This window comes from Tauraco erythrolophus, chromosome 6 (genome assembly GCF_009769465.1).
Source record: "Tauraco erythrolophus isolate bTauEry1 chromosome 6, bTauEry1.pri, whole genome shotgun sequence".
Taxonomy (NCBI): Eukaryota; Metazoa; Chordata; class Aves; order Musophagiformes; family Musophagidae; genus Tauraco; species Tauraco erythrolophus.
The window spans coordinates 67,386,264-67,407,110 of NC_141470.1; the positions used below are offsets into that span (position 1 = coordinate 67,386,264).

The 20,847-nt window shown below is 39.1% G+C and overlaps 1 protein-coding gene and 1 non-coding gene across 2 annotated transcripts in view; one reads left to right on the forward strand and one right to left on the reverse strand.

Annotated features, from left to right (window-relative positions):
* Positions 1–20,847, reverse strand: part of LRRC9 (leucine rich repeat containing 9) — a 66,059-nt gene that overhangs the window by 40,281 nt on the left and 4,931 nt on the right. Inside the window, 13 exon segments of the mRNA XM_086613639.1 lie at positions 1,024–1,188; positions 2,106–2,231; positions 3,993–4,184; positions 4,824–4,880; positions 4,882–4,941; positions 6,222–6,357; positions 7,456–7,556; positions 12,440–12,546; positions 15,490–15,532; positions 15,534–15,595; positions 18,149–18,176; positions 19,162–19,212; positions 20,561–20,710. Coding sequence (XP_086469765.1) covers positions 1,024–1,188; positions 2,106–2,231; positions 3,993–4,184; positions 4,824–4,880; positions 4,882–4,941; positions 6,222–6,357; positions 7,456–7,556; positions 12,440–12,546; positions 15,490–15,532; positions 15,534–15,595; positions 18,149–18,176; positions 19,162–19,212; positions 20,561–20,710 — 1,278 coding nt within the window.
* Positions 13,779–13,850, forward strand: TRNAA-UGC (transfer RNA alanine (anticodon UGC)). The gene has a single exon. It is a non-coding gene; the product is annotated as a tRNA-Ala (tRNA).

A 20,847-nucleotide genomic window follows, 5' to 3' on the forward strand; every position in this document is an offset into this window, starting at 1 on the left:
GGAATTTTTTCTGCGTATATTATTATCAGTCCAGGGTTGGAAGTTTGTGTAGAGTTTTGTAGGAGGTCATATATAGAAATCATGGGGACATAATGAAACACGTCCAGAAAGGAACTAGAATAATGTCATGGGAAATAGAAAAACATTTTATAATGAGACACTTAAGAAGCTCAACCTAGCTTAGTTTCTTTAAGATAACATAAAGTCGGATGATTTTGGCTAAATATGATGACTTCTGCTCCTTTAGAACACCAGAAAGAGACAAAATGAGACCCAGTGGATGAAATTTGATAGTAGCCAAATTTGTATTAGAAATAAGATAGACGTGATAGAGGATAGGAAAGACCTGGTAGATTCACTGATACTTGAAATCTTTAAACAAACATTAAGAATGCCTTTTATACTAGCAAACCAGTACCAGCAAGAGAGATATCTCCCTCTGTGGCTGATTGGGCTCTCTGGTAGTATGCACTTCACTTCAACCTACAGTGACCCTCTAAACTGCTAGATGACTCACATCCTCCCACTATTTCTGTTTCTGCACTGTCTGTAAAAGGAATGTAGGGTGCCTAGTTCAAATACGGTTATCTACACTGTAGATAAGCAAAGTTAGATGAAATTACTCCTGATCTGAATAGTTTACTGTCAAATCTGCTGTAGCTCAAAGAGACAGTATGAAATTGATGTCAAAATTACCACATAATGCTTTCTCACCTGCTTTATGGATAAAGTCAGTCTAGGGAATCTTATCAGTACACCTTGGTCTTAAAAGCCTAGTAATGCTAAAAAGACAGTTGCACTGCAAAACAAGTAACTTGAATATCATCTCCAGGGTATCCTGGACCTCCTGTGAGATATCTGGAAATGGTCGTTCTCAGAGTTCAGAGACAAGGCAACTATTCGTTAGACATGAACGTGTTCAGAAATATTTTTTAAGCAAAAAGCATAAAAACTTTAACCTAAGACGATAAAAGAAAACTTTACAGAGATTAACCTAAACACATTAAACAGCATCAGCCCTACCTTTGAATACCAGTTATTACGATGCATCTGTGAATCCACCGCGCTCTTGCAAATTTAAGTCAGAATTTTAGCACGAGGAAATACACTGAGAATGGGAGATTTTTCTTCATCAGTCCTGGAATATTCTAACAGAGACATGTGAGGAAAAAAACCCCACTGTATTAGCTACATAATATAACTGGATATACTATAAATACTTCACAGCTTAGAATATAGTAAATGGCATAAAATTCTGCTATTCTTTGAAAGGGAAAGTGATATATTAGTAGTCATAATAATTCATAGATCTAAGAACTTAATGGTTTGCAAGACTGCTATAGATGTTGTCCATATGAAGTTTTCAGAGTCTTCAGTACATAAAACAGAGAAGGTAGATCTCATTAAACTGCTCCATGGATACCATCAAGGATCAGAAATATCTGTGATGATATTTATCCATTTTTTTTTCAGAAAGACATGATTTTACTCAGCATGTGAGCAGATATAGTTTCATTGTGACTGTGCTGTGACCATATAAAAGTTGTGTCAGCATGATACTGAGTTTCAACCTATACAGTCCATTGAGTGTGTTGGCTTAGAATCAGCCCAGGATTTAGAAGCACTTTGGGATACAGTTCAGAGCTTAAGTAGCACAAGTTTGTGCTCAGGGATTAGGAGGGATTGCTTCACATCTGCATACAAAACACTCTGAAAAATTACCTACTTAAAAGTCCTTAAAACAAGGGATTTGGCACTAGATACTTAAGAAAGCATCTAGAATTATTGGTTTATCCTGTTATTTTCCTCTCCATTGTTTCTATTTGGTAAACATACTTCCTTGCATTCTGAATTCAGCAGAACTTGAACATGACTGTTTCCAAGATCATGCTAGAATATAATTTTTTGTACCTGCAAAGATCATTGTAAGATCAATGTTTATTAAATAATTTCTGACCTACTGCCAGAGGCAAGGACAAAGCTTCTGTCTTCACAAAAAACAGAAAATGAAACATTCTTTAGAGAAAAACAGGTGCAGAACTATTCCTAAAACTTTCTTTTTCCATAGGACTTGCTATAAGTTACAGCAAAACAGCACATCAAACCTGAGTGATCTTTGATCCTGCAATATATCGTAATGCTTCTGGAGCTTCTTTGTTAAAAATCAGGACTCCATCTAGGTTAGTGAAAGGCTTTAACTGCCCAATGACACTCAGCTGCAATGAAGCTGGCTTGAAAAAAGAAATAAAATGTTATATTTTTTTTTAATTGCCAATCTAGTTTACATACAAGAAAGAGACTTGCATTTCTTTTCTGTTTAGTATACTGTCATCTCATGGATGTCATGAGCTAGAGCTTTGCTACGATATTAACAGAGCCATTGAGTCACCCCTGCTTACGTAGTTTGCCAGAAACACATGAGATAAGGTACATTTGAGCCAGTTTTGATTGTCCTGATTTCATGTGACATTGATGGCAATAAGCTGCTCTGGAGTCACATGGGCTAATTCAGAATTTTACAAATGTTATGAAGCTCACTAATACATAAGATATTTTATTGGTTGTTTTTATAATATAGCAGTTTCATTTAAGTCCAAGAAATATTACGAAAACCAAAAAGCTTCATAGAACATGCAAGAAATTTTTTAAGGATTTAGAAGCGTCACCAAAACCTCAAGACATCACAACAAATCTATCCTGTATATACAGAATATGTTAGACCGCCCACTAGTTTAAAATATAATACATGAAATATACACTTCTCACATAATGAATAATAATGTCTTTGTGAATGAAATACAGATCTATTTTGACAGCCAAATAAGTCAATTGCAATCATTTATGAGCTGGATGGTAGAACACTCTCTGAGAGGCAATAAGGATTTTCTTCTTTGCTCTGAACTGAACTAACTGGACATTGTGGTTGGATGCCTTAGAAACACTGGAGAGGCACAGGTTTAGCGACGTGTAACACTCAAGAGTTACCATGTTGGCACGCAGAACTGATGGCAAAGAACACAGCAAAGTTAAAAGTTTAATGTGGTAAAAAACTAAGTAATCACAACAAAGAACCAGAGACCAGAACTGGTAGCTCTTATTATTTCTTTTTATATCTTAAATATGTATTGAAAAGATTCACTGCAGCTTAATTGGCAGGCTAAACTGACAATAAAGGCAGTATCTTTTTAGATGTTTCCTGGGTGCCCCAATGGAGTTCTGTTTCCTGTGTTGGTTTGTTGTTCAAATTATTTGAGGGGTATTTTATTCAGATAGTGCTCTGTTTGCCTGACTTTGACTTGTACAAAACATTAAATTCAGCATTAAATGACCATCAAAAAAGCTTTTTTAAGAGACTTTCAATGTCTCAAAAGTGTAAGCTTTAACTCTGCTGATTCTGACTGAGCACTTTAAATAACGTTAAAACGTACTGATTCAAAGGGCATAAAGAACAGAGAGAAACATTTGTTCCAGAAGCTGGCTGGGCAACAGGAACGAATGAGAAGCAGTGAAAGGGCTGAGTATTGGCTTTGTCACCAAAGCTCCAGCCAGCACAGCTGTGCTGCTGCAGACAGACACTTGCAGAAACAGAGAGCCCAACAGTGTATATGCACATCCCCAAAGCGAGGAACTGTCTCTGCTCCTGCCCCTTATTCAGTGCAGCTGATAGACTGAAATTAAAGCCAGGGCTTGGTTTTTGATATCTGGCACAGGCCACTAATAAATTTAATTCTTACGGGAAGCAAAAAAGAAAGGAATTATGGCTCAGAGATATCTCTGAGCAAAAATGCCACACAGCTGATTGACTTGGTTAGGCTGTCACTGCAGAAAGAAGGGAAGGCCCTGTGAGAACAACGATGCTGTAACGTGATTGTAAGGCTTCTTACATTGCAGAGGCCTTAGAATCAATAAGGTGCAGGACCAGATTTTTTAGCCTTCACAACTGTGGTCATGGTTAGAATGCTTTGCCAGGAATTTCAAATGCTGATATGTACCTTATGCCATGGATTGTGTGTGATGTCAAGACTGAATAAGCTGAGAGTGTGTTTATATAAGATGTTTATATATTCCTTGGACTTTTTCAGCTGGTTCTAGCTCAGGTTGAAGAACTGCAGTTTGCTTAAGCCTCTAACGCCCGCAGAAGTGATCACATGGTTATGGCTCACACCAAAATATTCCCTGTTGGGCTGCAAGACAATGCAGGTTTGAAATATTTGTATGACCAACAGCATCGCAAAAGAAAACTTTGGTTAAAGTAATCAGACACATTTAATCTTTAAACAAACTTAATTGGATCTAGTGCCTGGGACTTCCCTTGCTCAGTATTGGGTCTATTGAGGGAGACCTAGTGTGCTCCAGCCATGTTACTCTATTTGTTAAAATGAAACGACCATTATAAAGGTCAGAGGGGTGATAAAGTGATACCACAAACACTGTGATTCAAACTGGAGACAATATCAACAGGCACCAAGGCTGCTAATAATATCACAGTATTCATGATCCTAGCTCAGTCCCCCATTCATAGAATCATAGAATCATAGAATGATTAGGGCTGGAAGGGACCTTCAAAGGTCATCTAGTCCAACCTCCCTGCAAGGAACAGGGATATCTCCAACTAGATCAGGTTGCTCAGGGCCTCGTCCAACCTGGCCTTGAACGTCTCCAGGCATGGAGCATCCACCACCTCTCTGGGTGTTCACTTCTCATTCTGTTCCCCTGTGTGCATCCTGGCCCAATCCTGTCTTGTGAGCACATCCCACAATGTAAGAATATTTATGCTAGCAAATGTTCCTTAAAAAACAGAGAATTAGAGCTTAATTTCTTACCAGGACATAAATATTATCTAAGGACATAAATTCATTACAGCTGATAAGCTTTTGAAGTGTTTCTAAGTCTAGACATGTCCTGTAGCATGCTTAGGCTGTTCCCATTCAAATTCAAAACCTAGGCCAAAAGTAGATCAGAAATAGCAATTTTAGTGGGCACACAGTCAATTTCTGTAATACTCCACGGCTGCCTTTAAAATTAAAAAGCTTCAACCCATGGAGTGCAAATACAAATACTGGTAAACAGTACAAAGACTACAAAATGTGAATACAAACAAACATGAAATAGTGAAAAGACGATAAAAGCCATGGTGAATCGTTTTCACTTATTTGAAGACTATTTATTCTTTAACTTCTCCTTGAAATAAAAGTGACCTGGGTAAGATGAGGAGTCAGACAGTCAATCGCTTGACAGGAGAAGGGAACAGACGCTGCCAACACTAAGGAACTGGCAACTCTTCCATTATGAAAAAGCAGTACGGGAAGAGTGGAGCTGAGCAGAGACAGGCAACAGATCCTTAGGAAAAGGCAAAGCGAGAGGAGAATTGCCAGTAGATGGCACTTTGGTAAAATAAGAGGAGGATTATTATTCTCCTCTTTCCTAACTTTGCCTCTAAATAAGCTTTAAAAAAGAAGTTTATTTGAAACTGTCATGTACACCATCAAGTACAAGAAATAATGCCGTCTCATAAACTAGTTAAAAATGGGAGAGTTCAGAAACTACTTCACAGTTTCATGTATCAGACATTTAGCAGGGCTTCTTCATCAGAAAGGGGGCTACTGAAGGTGCCATGCAATACTTATCCATATGACTGCAACGTCAGAATTATGCATGTCTACCTGAAGAAATGTTTTTCTGTGCAGCTATTATAGCAATATGTATTTCTGAAGCTGAAATCTGTAGCCTGCTACAGTTTTGATGTTTTTTTCCCCAGGCTACATTCTTGTCATTCTTTCTTGTCAAATCTGACCAAAAAATCTTTTCAAGAACAACTGGCATAACGGCATGAAGTCATGTATTTCATAAAATTCAAAGGAAAGGCTGATAGTTTAGGTCATGTTATATTCTCAGATGCATTTTTCTTAGACTGTTTTTCATGGAAATTACTTGTCCTTTATACCATAAGAAATAAAATTAGGATTCAGTTCAATAATTGTAATTCACAATGTATAGTAACTGATAGGCAGAGGAACACAAGTTCTACTTATGTTAAATAAATGTAAGCAATATCAGAATCAAGCTCAAATGAAAGTGTTAATTTTTAACTTTTGTGTTTGGTTTAGGTCATGGGCCAACCTGAATAACAAAGTAACAATTACACAATAAATTTATTCTATTGAAAATTGGACAGCAATACCTCACCTGTACCTGACTAAATATTGGCCTTAGCCACTGACAATATTGGTTGTTTTTTTTTCATTTAAGCAAGCAGTCTGAGGCCTGACTTTTACTGTTGGTTGCATGTTCAAAACTTCATCATCATCATGTCGCAAACCATGAGACAAGAATAAATCTTTCTGTTCTTCTCTTTCCCTCGTCCACAATTATATTGCATGTAGAAAACAGAGACTGGTCCTTGATATGAGAGAGAGAGAGAGACTGGTCTCTATATAAAAGGCATTTGAAATTTGTAAAGTTTCTAATTTTTAAGTAAATAATTTTAATACTGAACATGAAATGAGAGAAGTTTCATGAGGAAATTAATAGCACTCAAGTCAGGAAATCATCTTTCTGTAACACAGATCTCCTAGAAACTGGGTTTAATTGCATCATAATCAAAGCATTGCATAATGTTTTTGCTTATATGGGTGGTTGTGTACCATACATAACTCTGGCTAGAGTCAAAAGAAACAATCCTATGGAACGAAATTCCCAAAGTCCAAGAATCACAGTAGAGCAGCCTGACAGTGGACCATGGGACCAAGCAGACCTGACTGAGTGAATTTGACTCTCTCCTTCCTTTCCCCAGAGCTGAACATCCCACTTCCCTATACTCTCTTGTTTCTAACAGAGTAATTCAGAGTCTGAAATGAGCCCTTCCACCTTGGCAGCAAGTTATAAAGTTAGATGAGTGAAACAGCAGCATTATACGCTTGTAAAACCGGATAGAAGGAATCAAGGAAAAACTTGTTCAGAATACCAGCTGAGAATAAAATTTTTTTTTTTTTCAAAACTGCATCTCTCACAATTTAGATCAAACAACTAAAAATCATTTGCTCCTGCAAGATCACATGAAAAAAAGATCGTTTGCACAGTCAATACCGTAAGCTTTACTTTGCATGGTACCTCAGAGAAAGTAGTTCTTAGTGAGAGAGGACTTAGTTTTCAGTTGCATTTCATTTAATCTGTTGAAACTTAGGAGATCTTAGCTTTCTTTGCTATGCTGTTCACATGTACAAAGTAATAGTGTCACCCAAATCTCAATACAAGGAGTGGAAAGTTTCCTACTGACTTCCACAGAAGTTTCATCTGGCTCTGACAGAATGGACAGAAGAGAACCAACCTTAAACCTGGGTGAGTCAGGTCCTATTAGTAGAACAGAATTTAATTTTACCTACTCGCTATTTTTCTCTTGATCTGCGAAACGCAAAGCTTGCCTTCTAATATCACAGCAGGAAAACCAAAGTTCACATCAGTGTAACATACTCAAACTCAGCAATGTATTCTGACAGGACCAGTTCATGGTCAAACACAAACTGCTTGCAATGCCAATGGCTGCAGTCACAACTTCTCTGTTCCAAAGAAGCCCACATTTCTAAAGTGGATGAAAAAGGGAACAGATTGCCCTAAGAAGCTGTGGCTGCCCCATCCCTGGAAGTGTTCAAGGCCAGGTTGGATGAGGCTTTGAGCAACCTGATCTAGTGCAAGGTGTCCCTGCCCATGGCAGGGGGGTTGGAACTAGATGATCTTTGAGGTCCCTTCCAACCCGAACCATTCTACGGTTCTATGATTCTAGGAATATATTATTGTTTTTTAGCTAATTTCAGAATGTTAATGAGTCAAAGGTATCTCCTTCCATGAAGATGCATCAGTTTTATTCCTTTCTACCATTAGACTTTCTTTGCTATACAGGCTCACACAGGCTAATACAGGAGTTTAACTTGGCTCTCTCACACTGTATGCAGAATAAGCAACTGTCAGGTTCCAGCATGAAGATCACAGTCTGTCAAAGACTAGATGAGATCCTGAGAGCACAGACAGCTCTCCTGCAGTGCTGTCATTGCCGCACTGTTCAAAACTACTCCATCATATTATGGTGTGATCATCTTTCCAATTAGCTTTAATTTCCTCCCTTCTAAGAAACCAGAAACAATCCCAGTTCCTTTATGAAGACAGATATTGCTCCCTGTTAGCACCTGAAAGTTTGGAGGGTGTATCAGAGTGAATAGGTAAAACTATCACTCAATTCCCACTCTGTTCTCTTGCAAAAAAAATAGGGTAAAGCAGAATCTGTCACTCAGGGGATACATACGATACAGAGATTTAATCTGGTTACTTATAACAGTGTATTTCTCAGCAGTACTCATTTTTATTTTGCTTAAATATAAAGGCTGTCAATTTTACAGGTGAAGATTTCCTCTGTGGTATATGCATATTGCTCTTTGCAACGGTCACTCAGTCATGCTGCACGAAGAGTATGATACTGCATGAAGTAAGCTACGTTTAGTGTGGACTAACAGCTAAATGGCAGTGCCGCACAGCTCACTTTCAACTAAAAAAGCACAAGTATTTATTCAAAGAGCAATCTTCTTTCTTGCTTGTTGTTGTCTTTAAAAAAAAAGCACTTCAGCTGAGCAAAGACTGTTCTGAGGAATGAAACCTCTTGACATAACCCAAAGTCAAAGATGAGTTTGGAATACAAATGTAAATTCAACCTTAACTTTACGCTAACGAGTGCCTACTAACACAGACCATTGCCAGAAGCAGACACATCACTTTCTAGGCATTTCCGTGGCCTGAATACTGAATTAGCTTCTGGGTAGTTGACTTGATAGACGGGATTCATTGCACAAGCTAGAGCCCTGTGGTCAAGGAAAACTTTTGCAATTATCACTTTCCGTAAGAGAGGAAGAAAGGACACTTAATGCTTCTAATTCTAGCTTGGCGGTCCAGGCAGGATCATACAACAGGGACACTTAATGTCGTAACAGGCAGGCTCCATCTTGGGCTGGCAAATGAATGCTCTAATAGGTATGTAACACACATTAATAAAAATATGTCTTTTTATAGCTATTATGGTTCTGGTTTTATGTTTTTTATGAAATAAATATACTTTGGCAAAAAAGATTACACTGTGAAATTTAACATTCGTAGCTGGTGAATATTTAAAGTCAGTGAAATCCAAAATACATGTAATTTCATAAACAGTGGAACCTGTGAGGCCAGGTATCCTTTGGACTTGTGTCTTTCAACCTTTCTTCCATATTGCAGCAAACCCAGCTTCCCCAGGCTCCCCATGACACCAAGGTCAAGCAAAAGGTAGGGGGTTGGAACTGGATGATCTTTAAGGTCCCTTCCAACCCAAACCATTCTGTGATTCTATATGTGCAGCAGCTAGTCTCAAGCTACTTATACGCTGACAAACTTGTCAGAAGTCCATGCTGCCTGCCCTGTTGCCTGATGCTAAATGAGCCCTAGAAAAGCTGAGTAATGTCTCTTTGCTTTGTAAGGAGGAGAAGAGGTGTCCTAATGTAGGTTAAGCGACATCTCTACAAAATCATAAATACTTACTCACCTCTAAGAGTTCTATACTTTTTCAAATTTGGTTGAAATTTGACCATTCCTAAGCCACTGCAATGACAGAGTCACACAACATGACTGGTGTTTCTCCCTTCTGCACCCTGTCCTGGACACAGACTGACCCAATGTATTTGTGTCTTTCCTCACTCATCTAGAAAAGGTCATATATACCTAATTATTTCTCACGAGGACATTTCTCATAGACGCTTCAAACTCCTGTCTGGGAATTACTCCCAGTACCCAAGCCCTTTGTGGAGCTTCCTAATACACAGAAATGCCACTGAGACAGATTTCAGCAGTTTCAGAGCTCCTTTCAAGGCTGCATATGCCACCTCATGGCCATCTACAGTATTTACAAAATGTGCCTACTGTAACAGCAATTACATAAGCCACCCAGCAAATATTTTACATCATCTTTCCAAACTTTAAATTATCATGCTTGAATGACTGACTTCTCGGGATCATTGCTGGTTTTGCCTTCTACGTTAGCTTATTGTTTCAGAAACTCTTATCCCAGGACATTCACATATGTTTAGGCTGTTACAGAGAAGAAAAGCTTTTTTTCTGTCAGACTGTTGCAAAGATTAAAGCAAGGGTCAAGTATCTTTATCTGACTGCGATCATGTCCTAAAAATGTAAACAAATTTAAGCGGCATGAAAATAAAGCCACGAATTATTGATAAGAGATAGCAGGCAGGGAAAGTGAAGAATAATGAATAAGAAAATAGTTTATGGTGTCATTATTCCAACAGAATAAGAGAAACAGATAAGAAAATCAGATTGCTAGCTCTGTGGGGCAGAGCCCATCTTCCTGTGTGCTTATGTAGCATTTCACACTACGAAAGGGAATCTCAGTGGGGCCTCTGCAAACTGGCGCGATATAGACAATAATAAAGCGTACCAGGACAATAGATACTGTGTTTGAAGATACAATCTTGCCACCCAAAAATCTGATCTCTTCTCAGAGCAAAAGGAGAAAGGCAGGTATGCAAAATGTTGGAAAGAAGGAGAGCAATGGAGACTAGAGAAGAGTTGCCCTGAATTAAGTTCCCTACTCTCTATTCTTTTCCTAGTCAGAATGAAAATTTCTTTACTCAAAATATCTCCATCCTTGGAGATATTCAAAAGCTGTCTGGACATGGTCCTGCACAGCCCGCTGTAAATGACCCTGCTTGATCAGGTGAGTTGGGCAAAGTGACCTCCAGAGGTCCCTTCCAACCTCAACCATTCTGTGAGCCTGTGAAAATAATTTCTTCTATCCAGAATGTCTTACTTAGCAAGAAATATTATATTCCATCTGTCTGGCTGTTTTACAGTCTAGAGATGGAAGGAATCACTGGGACAGGACTAACAGTTTCTAGGGTTATGACTGGTTACTGGTCAGACAACTAGGATCCATGTCAGAGGGATCCTACGTTTAGGGCTAGGTGTCTGGAGATACCAGAGGTAAACGGACTAGGATTAAGTTTAGGATTAAGGACAAAGTAGGCAATGATTCAGAGTGAGGATGAGGCTTGCACATCAGGACAAGGGATACTCTATTACTAGAACTGAAAGAACCGAAAATCCATGCTATGCTTTGTGCCAGCACTGGTAGGAAGAATAAAATAATAGCAAAATAATATTGTGTTCAAACAAATACATATGAAAATTATAAAATAAACGGCTGAGGAAACCACTGAGCCAATCGGTTCCATGGGCAGCAAATACAGGTGCTGCAGCTGTTACTGTGGAGACTCCCAAACTAGTCCTGCATCAGTTCACGCAAATTCTAGCAGAGGGCACTGATGAGAAGTGGTGACTATGAAGAGATAATGTGCAACAAAAAGAGAAAGGGCAAGGAAAGGACAAGATGATGATGAGAAAAACTGGAAAGCACTAATCATGCCTTTGCCACAGATGGCATCAAGATGTGAAAAATGAAGCAGAGGTAACACCAGGAAATAGACTGAGAAGAGTCTGAAGAAAAGACTGCAGAGTCCTTCACTTGGGGTGTAAAAACCCCAAGCATCGCTATAGGCTCGGGGAAGAGTGGCTGGAGAGCTGCCTGGCGGAGAAGGACCTGGGGGTGTTGGTTGACTACCGGCTTGACATGAGCCAGCAGTGTGCCCAGGTGGCCAAAAAGGCCAATGGGATACTGGCGTGTATCAAGAATAGTGTGACCAGCAGGAGCAGGGAAGTGATCCTGCCCCTGTACTCGGCACTGGTGAGGCCGCACCTGGAATATTGTGTCCAGTTTTGGGCCCCTCGCTTTAAGAGAGATATTGAGCTCCTGGAGCGAGTCCAAAGAAGGGCAACTAAACTGGTCAAGGGACTGGAAAATAAAACTTATGAGGAGCGGCTGAGGGAGTTGGGGCTGTTTAGCCTGGAGAAGAGGAGGCTGAGGGGAGACCTGATTACAGCCTATAAATACTTGAGAAAAGATGGTGGGGAGGTGGGGAAAGGACTCTTTACATTAGTGATGGGTGATAGAACAAGAGGAAATGGGCATAAGCTTAGTCAGGGGAGATTCAGGTTGGATGTTAGGAAGTATTTCTTCTCTGAAAGGGTTGTCAGCCACTGGAATAGGCTGCCCAGGGAGGTGGTTGAGTCCCCATCCCTGGATGTGTTTAAGAATAGGGTGGATGATCTACTTGAGGATATGGTTTAATGGGGATTAGGGATGGTTGGACTCGATGATCTCTAAGGTCTTTTCCAACCTAGAAATCTATGAATCTATGAACCTATGAATGAGAACAGAGGAAGACAAGAGAAGAAAGATGAACAGGAAAATTACGAAAGCAGAGAGGAAAAGAGAGCAGCACTTTTCTGCCTGCTCTCTTCTGTGCTATCCTTTACTAAACAACAGCATTCTGCTGTCCACAATGCAGCGTACCATATGCACTCCTGGACCCTGGAAACTATCCTCCAGCATTTGTAGCAGCTGCTTTTCCTTAACGGGCAATTCAGGGTTGCATATATAAGAGAGAGATTCCATCTTTTCTTATTCAGAAATTACAAAGAGAAGAAATAGCGAAAGACTTCAGGTTTTCATTATGCTGTTGCAAAGGCAGGCAAAAGACAAGAACAGACATTCTGCCCATATCAAGTTTATACATTGCACAATATTTACTAAGGATAACAGACTATAATTAACACGAATTCCGTAATACTGATGTTCATAGTAATCATGAGATCACTTGCAAGCCTTTTTTTTTTTCCCCCTGCCTCTTTATAATGAGTAAGAGTAGTCTCCATGTTTGGTATTACATTAAAAAAATAAATCCATGTATTTGTGTCTGGAACCACAAGTCTTGTCTTTTGCTGAAGATCCCTAACAGGAAGGTGGCAACAGCATGAGAAGAAAGAGAATAGTACAATAAATGTTGACGGCAGATCCAGAATCCCATACAAAAACTACAATAGTGTTGATAACTTATTTTCTTCTTGAAATTCTTTTTCATAAGGATGTCATTACTTGTGATTTACAACACTGCAGTTTGAGCATTAGCAGGTTAGTGTGAGGACTCAATTAATTATTGCTGGGCTTCTCTGCCAAAATAAGCATCAGACCATGAGGTTTCAGTTTAAGAACAGTGTTGGGCTGACAGCTGCTTCTCAGGGAAGATGCATAAATTGCCTATCACCGACTGGAATGGGGTCTAGTACACATGAATGGAGCTGATCTGGCTAATCCATACTAGGAGCTAATACAATGAGACAGTTTTTCATACAACCTGGAGGATATCCCACCAGCATGACACAGAGTACATTGGGGAGCTTCCTGAAAAGCTCTGTTCTCTTCAGATAATATGAAAAGGGCTCCTAAAATCATTAGGTGTGCCAATCTGACTTCCCCATTGGCCAAAAAAAGTGCTGGAAGTGGGTACTTGAATTGTCTGATATAGATTACTACCTCAAATAATTTCAGGTAAAGATATGAGAGTGAGGGTCATTTTATGTCACCGAAGTTGTGTGAAAAATAGCAAGGAGTGTTTTGTGTTGTATTGGAACCAACTAGAAGTTCAATACTGTTTCAGGTAGGGAGGAAAGTAACTTTTACCTAAAGGTTTATAGGAAAAAAATCTGGAAGTGATACAACCCACAAGATCATCTCTGCCCACCTCTGAATGTTTCTCGTGGCTACGCTGTTTCTGAGTCAAGCCATACTGCACCCCTCCAACCCCCAAGCAAACAAAAACACCCCTAAACTGCCCCCCTACAAACAGGCTAAGGGGGATGTAGCTCAGCGGGAGAGCACTTGCTTTGCATGTAAGAGGCCCTGGGTTCAACTCCCAGCATCTCCATGTACTTTTGAAGGCTCTAGGGTGATCTTATAGCAGCTTTCCAGTACCTAAAGGGAGCCTACAGGAAAGCTGGAGAGGGACTTTTTACAAGGGTGTGTAGTGATAGGACAAGGGGCAATGGATTTAAACTGAAAGAGGGGAGATTTAGGTTAGATATAAGAAAGAAATTTTTCACTCAGAGGATGGTGAGGCACTGGAACAGGTTGCCCAGAGAAGTTGTGGATGCCCCATCCCTGGAAGTGTTCAAGGCCAGGTTAGATGAGGCTTTGGGCAAACTGGTGGAGTAGAGGATTTCTCTGCCCATGGCAGGGGGGTTGGAACTAGATGATCTTTAAGGTCCCTTCCAACCCTAACCATTCTATGATTCTATGCTGAGCCATGTTATGCCACTAACTGAAATACTGCATCTCAGACTGGGCATGCTTTGAAGCCCAGGGAATTTGTTTTAATCTCAGCAGCTGAAGCGTCCTGAGCTACGCAAACGAGCAGTTCCACTACAGTAAGCACAATCATGTATAAAGTGAGTATGGTTTGCAAGAACCTACAACAGTTTCTACTGTCTCCTCTTTCTCAAGTCAATTTGAGAAAGAGGAGACAGTCCACTGGCCAGCCAGGAACCTGGGGGCAGAAGCTCCCCTACTCCCTGTGGTACACAAGTCAAATAACTTAAAAATACGTGGCTATTTTCTCGGTGTCTGACTAGGAAGACAATAAACTCCTGTACTTTGATCTGGTACTGTAAGATTGCTTAAAGATTCTGAGGTAATCAGACACCTTAGAAAGAGAACCATCCTAGAAATGCAGGGGATTCCCCAGTTTTTCAATCAATGGCAAGTTTTCTTAGAAAAGATATAACAGTCAAAATCATTACTACAACTAATAAAAGTATTGCTCCTTCTCAAAAAGAATCTGTGCTAAGATTATTCATCCAAAAACCTTTGGTTTGGCTTTCATCCCTACAACAGTCATTTATTAATTTCTCCTTGCCAGAACAAAAAGATCCTTGGCTTGAGAAAGTGGCATTAAAAGTAAGCAGAATGCTATTTATAAACAGCCTCAAATGGAAACGGTAAGTACAGGACTACCTGCAGCTCTAACAAACAACCCTGAACACAAAAAGAAGGCTCACCTGAGGTGGACAAGCTTGGAGTACTCAAGCAGAAAACAGTCCTTGAAATACTGCCAGTCTAAATTTGAATCTCCCCTCAACTGAGCGTCAAGGTTATTCGAACAAAGATTATGTAAGCAACTTCTAATGCTTCTTTACAAGTACAGCTGTATAGGAACTCAGAATAATCATTACCACTGTTGTTAAAAAGCAATTGGATAGCTTGCTTATTCTTTTATCTTCCTTTTTTAAAATCAAGGCTTTCATAAATGAGTAATAAAAAAATAAAGGCAATAAAAAAATCAGTCTTTGTAGACTCAAAGCTTCAGCCTAGTACACCACCGAGACAAGCAGAGGGGAGAGAGTGTGTCCTTTCTTGTCAGCTATGGAGTCTGTGAAGCACTGATGCTTCAGAATACTCCAGATCCTTGTAATAAATTTGTTTTGTTAAAAATTATTAACTTGGAATCAAAAGAAACAGGTTCTAATTTGAAGTATCTTTACAAGTTTACCATGGATTATTTCATAAACCTTCTTCAAAGTGATTGTTTATCACTGTTTCCAATTACATTACACAAGAATTGTACTACCAAATTAAAACTTTTCATTTTCACTAAGAAATCTTTTAAAATTCTGCCTGGAACAACATAATGGGACAAATTAACATAATTAAAAAAAAAACCCAATACATTTTGATGAATGATTACAGAAAGATTGATGTCAGACTACAACTGGGGATGCACTGATCCACAACACCAAGCTTCACCTACTTCACCCCCAGTGTTGTTCTGTAATCATTAACTTAGGGAAATCACCTCCTCAAGTAAGAGAAGGTCTTAGTATTCATGATGTCAGTCCAAATTGAAGCACTAATGAAATCATGCTGGACTTGGGTGCAGTGTGAGACACTGGCATGAAACCAGTGGCAAGTAACAGCAACAAATTTCACAGTATGTTTAAATTCTCCCACACCTCCATCAGTTGTTCCATCCTTGAGATGATCGACGGCTTTCTATCTCTTTACTGACAGGCTTTAAACCAGTACTATTTCAGTATACTATTTCCATTAAAATGTAAAATCTAAATTATTTGATTCTTTTGGGGCCTGATGCACTACAGACTCTTGGTACTGCACTTGTAGATACGAACAGTGCTCTTTGGTCTTAGATGCAAACACAAAGCAAGAACTGGCCAGATGAATGGTAGGCCTTAGCTGTCCTGCAGAAAATCAGAGAGAGAATAGACAGCTTTCTACTCATCAGAAGAGGGTGATCCAGTTCTCCTGTCATAAAAATTCTGTAGAACGAGCTTCAGACCCATGCTGGCATCCAACACTAGGTCTATGGCATCACTGATATCCTCCACATGCCCTATTATAAAGGATTCTCTGTGTGTAGACTTTGTGCCGGCCGTTGATTTTAGAGTGAATTTGACTCATGAAGTCCTAAGCCAGAATCAAGAGCGACAAGAAAAAGAAGCCATTAAAATGACATTGGAATTACATGTGGAGAGAAAAAAACAAAAACAAAAAAAAAACAGAAACAAAAAACTCACAGCACCTTGCTGGATCTCTATTGTTTAAAGGCCCAGAAAACTTTTCCAAGCATTGGTCCAATGTAACTACTCATCCCAGCTGTTTTTGTTCAATCCTTTTCCTATTTACCAGATCACCAGTAAAAGGAACGGTAGCATCTGTCTACTACAAGCTGGCCTGGATCAAATAATTCAGATCACATAAGAGCTGTCACTTTATTGATATTTGCAACACTCCTAGTTTGGACCTTATCAAAAACAAGTGAGAGACAGGCTTGCAGTCCTGTCATTCATCTCCTAACCACCAGCCACCACCATACCCAATTGTTAATGTTTGAAAATATCAGAATACTGTTCTTGTACAATTCCCTAAACATACCCATTCAGTTTTCTGTTCCAGAATGTTATTCTTTCCTCCAGTGCATTTATTTTTTGTAAGAATGCCTTTTCTGTATCTTCATTATCATGAACTGAATTTGCAGTTTCCAGGTTTTTGCTCTGTAGAGATTTATTACTTGATGTTTAACTCAACATTTGCAGCTTGGCCAATTCACATTCCAGCTGACAAAAAGACCCCATTAGGATTCAGAAGCAAGAGGTTATGTTAAAGTATGGCAGGAAAATTATCTTCCTTATGTTTAATCACAAGATAAGCCCTCTAGATGTGTACTAAAAGCATACCTGAAAACATCAAATTATTTTAATAAATTCAAACTCTTGATTGTCAATAGGAAAAGCTGAATTACTTGGCCAAAGGGATAGCTCTGCTCTGAGCAACTGCACATACTCTTCTGTTGTATACTGGCTCATATCCCAGTCCTATTCATACCAGTTGGACCATTGTTTCACTCAGGCAGGGCCAGTCCCTCAATGTGACTTCATTATGATGCAAGCCTCGGCAATGAAAAGAGAGTTAGAGCGTACAACTAAAATGGAAGTGCAGATTTCTTCAGACACCTAAGGGTAGGGATCACTTCTCTCACATGCTCGATTATTGTGTGGCATAGTAATTACTCCCTGCTTTGTGGAAGAAAAACTCTTTTTGTATTCTTTTTTGAGAAGTAAATCTTTAGGACCAATCAAGCCACTATAAAGCTGAGATTAGGTAGAGCAAGAGAATAAACTTCTCATTCCTTTTGAATAATAAGTAAGGATTTGGCTCTGAAGCATAAAACTTCCATAACACTCTTCTTGAAAAAAAAAAAATCAACTTAGCTCACTCCTCACTCTGCCTACACACCCCAATATGAATATTATTCAAAATATTTATAGATGTACTAACTATAGGCACTTCTGACAAAGAGACGAGATGACTGAAGCACGTATCTAGTTCCCAGATACTACCTGATCTATAGATGGCAAGCAAAAGAGGAAGATATGACTACAAAGGCAAGAGCCTGCACTGAGAGAGTCCTTGGTCTGTGCACCCTTGATCAAAAGAATCTGTTGACTCTTGATCACAGTACTTTTAAGAGGTCCTACTTATGTAATCAGAAACATTTTTTCAGTTATATTTGTATAGACATGTGTAAAGAGTTCATTCAAGATGCATTAAAGATCTACTAGGAATGTTTAGAAACTGCTGTACAGAAGGTCAATGACACGGTCTTTTCATTTTAGAATAACTGCAGTTGCACTGATGCAACTACAGTCTGACTCTGATCCATTATGCTGCTTATACTGTTCTTAAAGGAAGGGTAACAGACTCATCAGTTAGAATTCAGAAAAAAAACCCAACAACCTGGTAACTTGAGAGCTGGGTGAGCAAGAGCTTTCTAATCTCCAAAACCCTTCAGAAACGTTTATAGCATCAACTAGAACAGGCAATAACCATAATAATCTGGGAACTCAGCAGGAAGGTCCTCTGCAAACACCTGTACTGGATGACTAAAAGCAGCAACTTGAAACTCAGTTTACCACATGAGATGAGTATTTTATCTCATCCACTGTTCTGGACTGGATCTCCAAGGCTTTCTCCTCGGTGCAGTTCCATTTAAGAGCCCGTTGGTCAAAGCGCTTACCTAAGGCTTGAGACACAAGATTCAAATAGTGTTTCAGCTTGGCAGAACTGAAACTGGAAATGGAGTCCTTGCAACACAGTACGCGTCCTAGAAACTTGGCTGTTGATTATTCTGAAGAATAATTAACACAAACAATGACATCATACATGTAAGACATTATTTTCTATTTCCACTCAAAGTGCAGGGACAGCATTTGGGAGATCTTTTTATTACAGGTAAAGATAAACGAAGAAAAATTAATAGATTCTCTAGTATCTGCTTAGAAATGCAGTCATTATTTACACTTCCTTTTATAACCAAACAGATTTGATTTAGATTTAAACTAAAAGCCCTTTATACTAAAGGCAGTGAAAAAATAAAAATAAATATATGCACAAACCCCACTGATACCTATTTTCTGTCTTCTTTGACATGGCTACATCAATAGAAAGGAGTTTGGAGCAAACAAAGATAAGCCCTAGGGAGTTTTGACACAGACTGTGGGATGATCAGGGCTGCGTATACTGGATTTTACTCTGAACCACGCAAGTTGGTAGGAAATTTTTATGAGAATGAAAGAAAGATTAAACGATGTACACAAATCCTTGGTAGCAATCAGAATGCTCACGCTAGACATGTCAGACTGTTATCACCTTCATATTTTTCCTACTAAGTCCCCAGTGAGGTTGACCTCTTGCAAATTCTGCAGAGTATGTAACCCCTGTGAATGTTTTAAACAATACAGTTTTAATCTAATATAGCACTGCAAACGCTGAAGAGCCTGTAGGCTGAGAGGCAGATCATTCAAATGTAAAAACAAATTTGACTGGAGTCTAAACAATGTTGGCCTCTGTTGTAAACTATAGCTTTCTTTTGACATGGAAAGAGAGAATACATTTTGCCAAAAGGAAATTAGCTTGGAAAGCCTCTGTAAATGATACTGCAATGAAAATAAACTTAGTCCCCCAGCCTGAATTTCACAGTTGTGCATGAGAAACCTAACAGACCATGCCTCATGTCATGAGTACTCATTAGCTTTTGGCTGTAGCCCATGTCTCGGCCTCAGGATATCATGAGAATTAAATCACTGATGTCAACCATTTCTCTCCATGATGACAATGCAGTTCTTTGCAGTGAGATGCCACTAGTGTTTGCAGTGTCCTTGCTAATAAACACCAATTTCTGGAAATGCTCTACTGCCTTTACACTTGTACTTTGTCAGTTGCAATTTCTCAGTCTTCCCTTCCTTCCCTCTCAGCATTCCCAGCCTCAATTTCTCTCTCCTCTTTTTTTACGGCTTTGGAAGTTCACAGTGATTTGATCTCATTCATCCCTATCGGCGTATCCTTCTGCTCTAACCACTTTTATCTTGATATCAGTATCTCCCTCTGCCTTTTTTTCACGTACTGTCCCAAGGGAAAATAGACTGAGCTGCAGCAATTCCACCTCCCTGTTGGGGCGCGAAGGGTCAGGTAACTCAGCAAGCTACATGGTCTTTTGCTAGAAATGGGCATTTACACATTTCTTCTCCCTTTACATGCCAAACTGCTAATCCCAGAGCTCTCACTGGCTCTAGAGCAGCCTCCAACTTTAAGGTTAGCACAGGGAGAAACTAATTTTTCTTAAGAGCTAATTTGATACATGACAGCATGAGAAAAAGCCAGGGTAAAACTTCTCCTGAACAAGAATTAATCTCTCAAAGTTATAAAAAAATAAAAAAAGCCAAATACTAAAAACAATTACATCGCAAGACTCTCACATAATACTGAAGTGCAGAAAAAAATCTGCAGTTATAAGAAAACTAAAAAAATCTTTTCCTTACTGAGAATCTCAGAGGTCTTTGAAAACAAGTGATTTAGTTAACTCTGCATATGCAGAAAACCTTAACAGCTAATCAGTTCCAAATAATGTTTCAGCCTTAATTCTTATAAATTGAAGTTTAAAATTTTCCTTTCTGTTGCTCAATAATTCTAAAAGTTAGCCCTACTTATTAGACATGTTTATATACCATACTATTAAAATAGCATACATTAGACAAACGAGAAGAAAAGAAATCATAAGAAGGACACCAGACTCCCCTCTACCTTCTTGATCAGGTTATTATTCAACCAAAGTAGATTCAGCTTTGTTAGGGCTTTCAGATTTACAATCCTGGAAGTTTCACTGCAATAACGATAAAGCTTTTTCAAATATACACATTTTTGTAGACCATTTATCTTCTCTTTTCTCAGAAGAGGCATCACTTTGCAGCACTGAACAACAAAATGTCACTCTTTTCCGTCAAGATGCCATTAACTTGCACATAAAATTGTTAGGTAGTTCCAAATAATTTGAGACCACACCCTCTGTGCAGAAT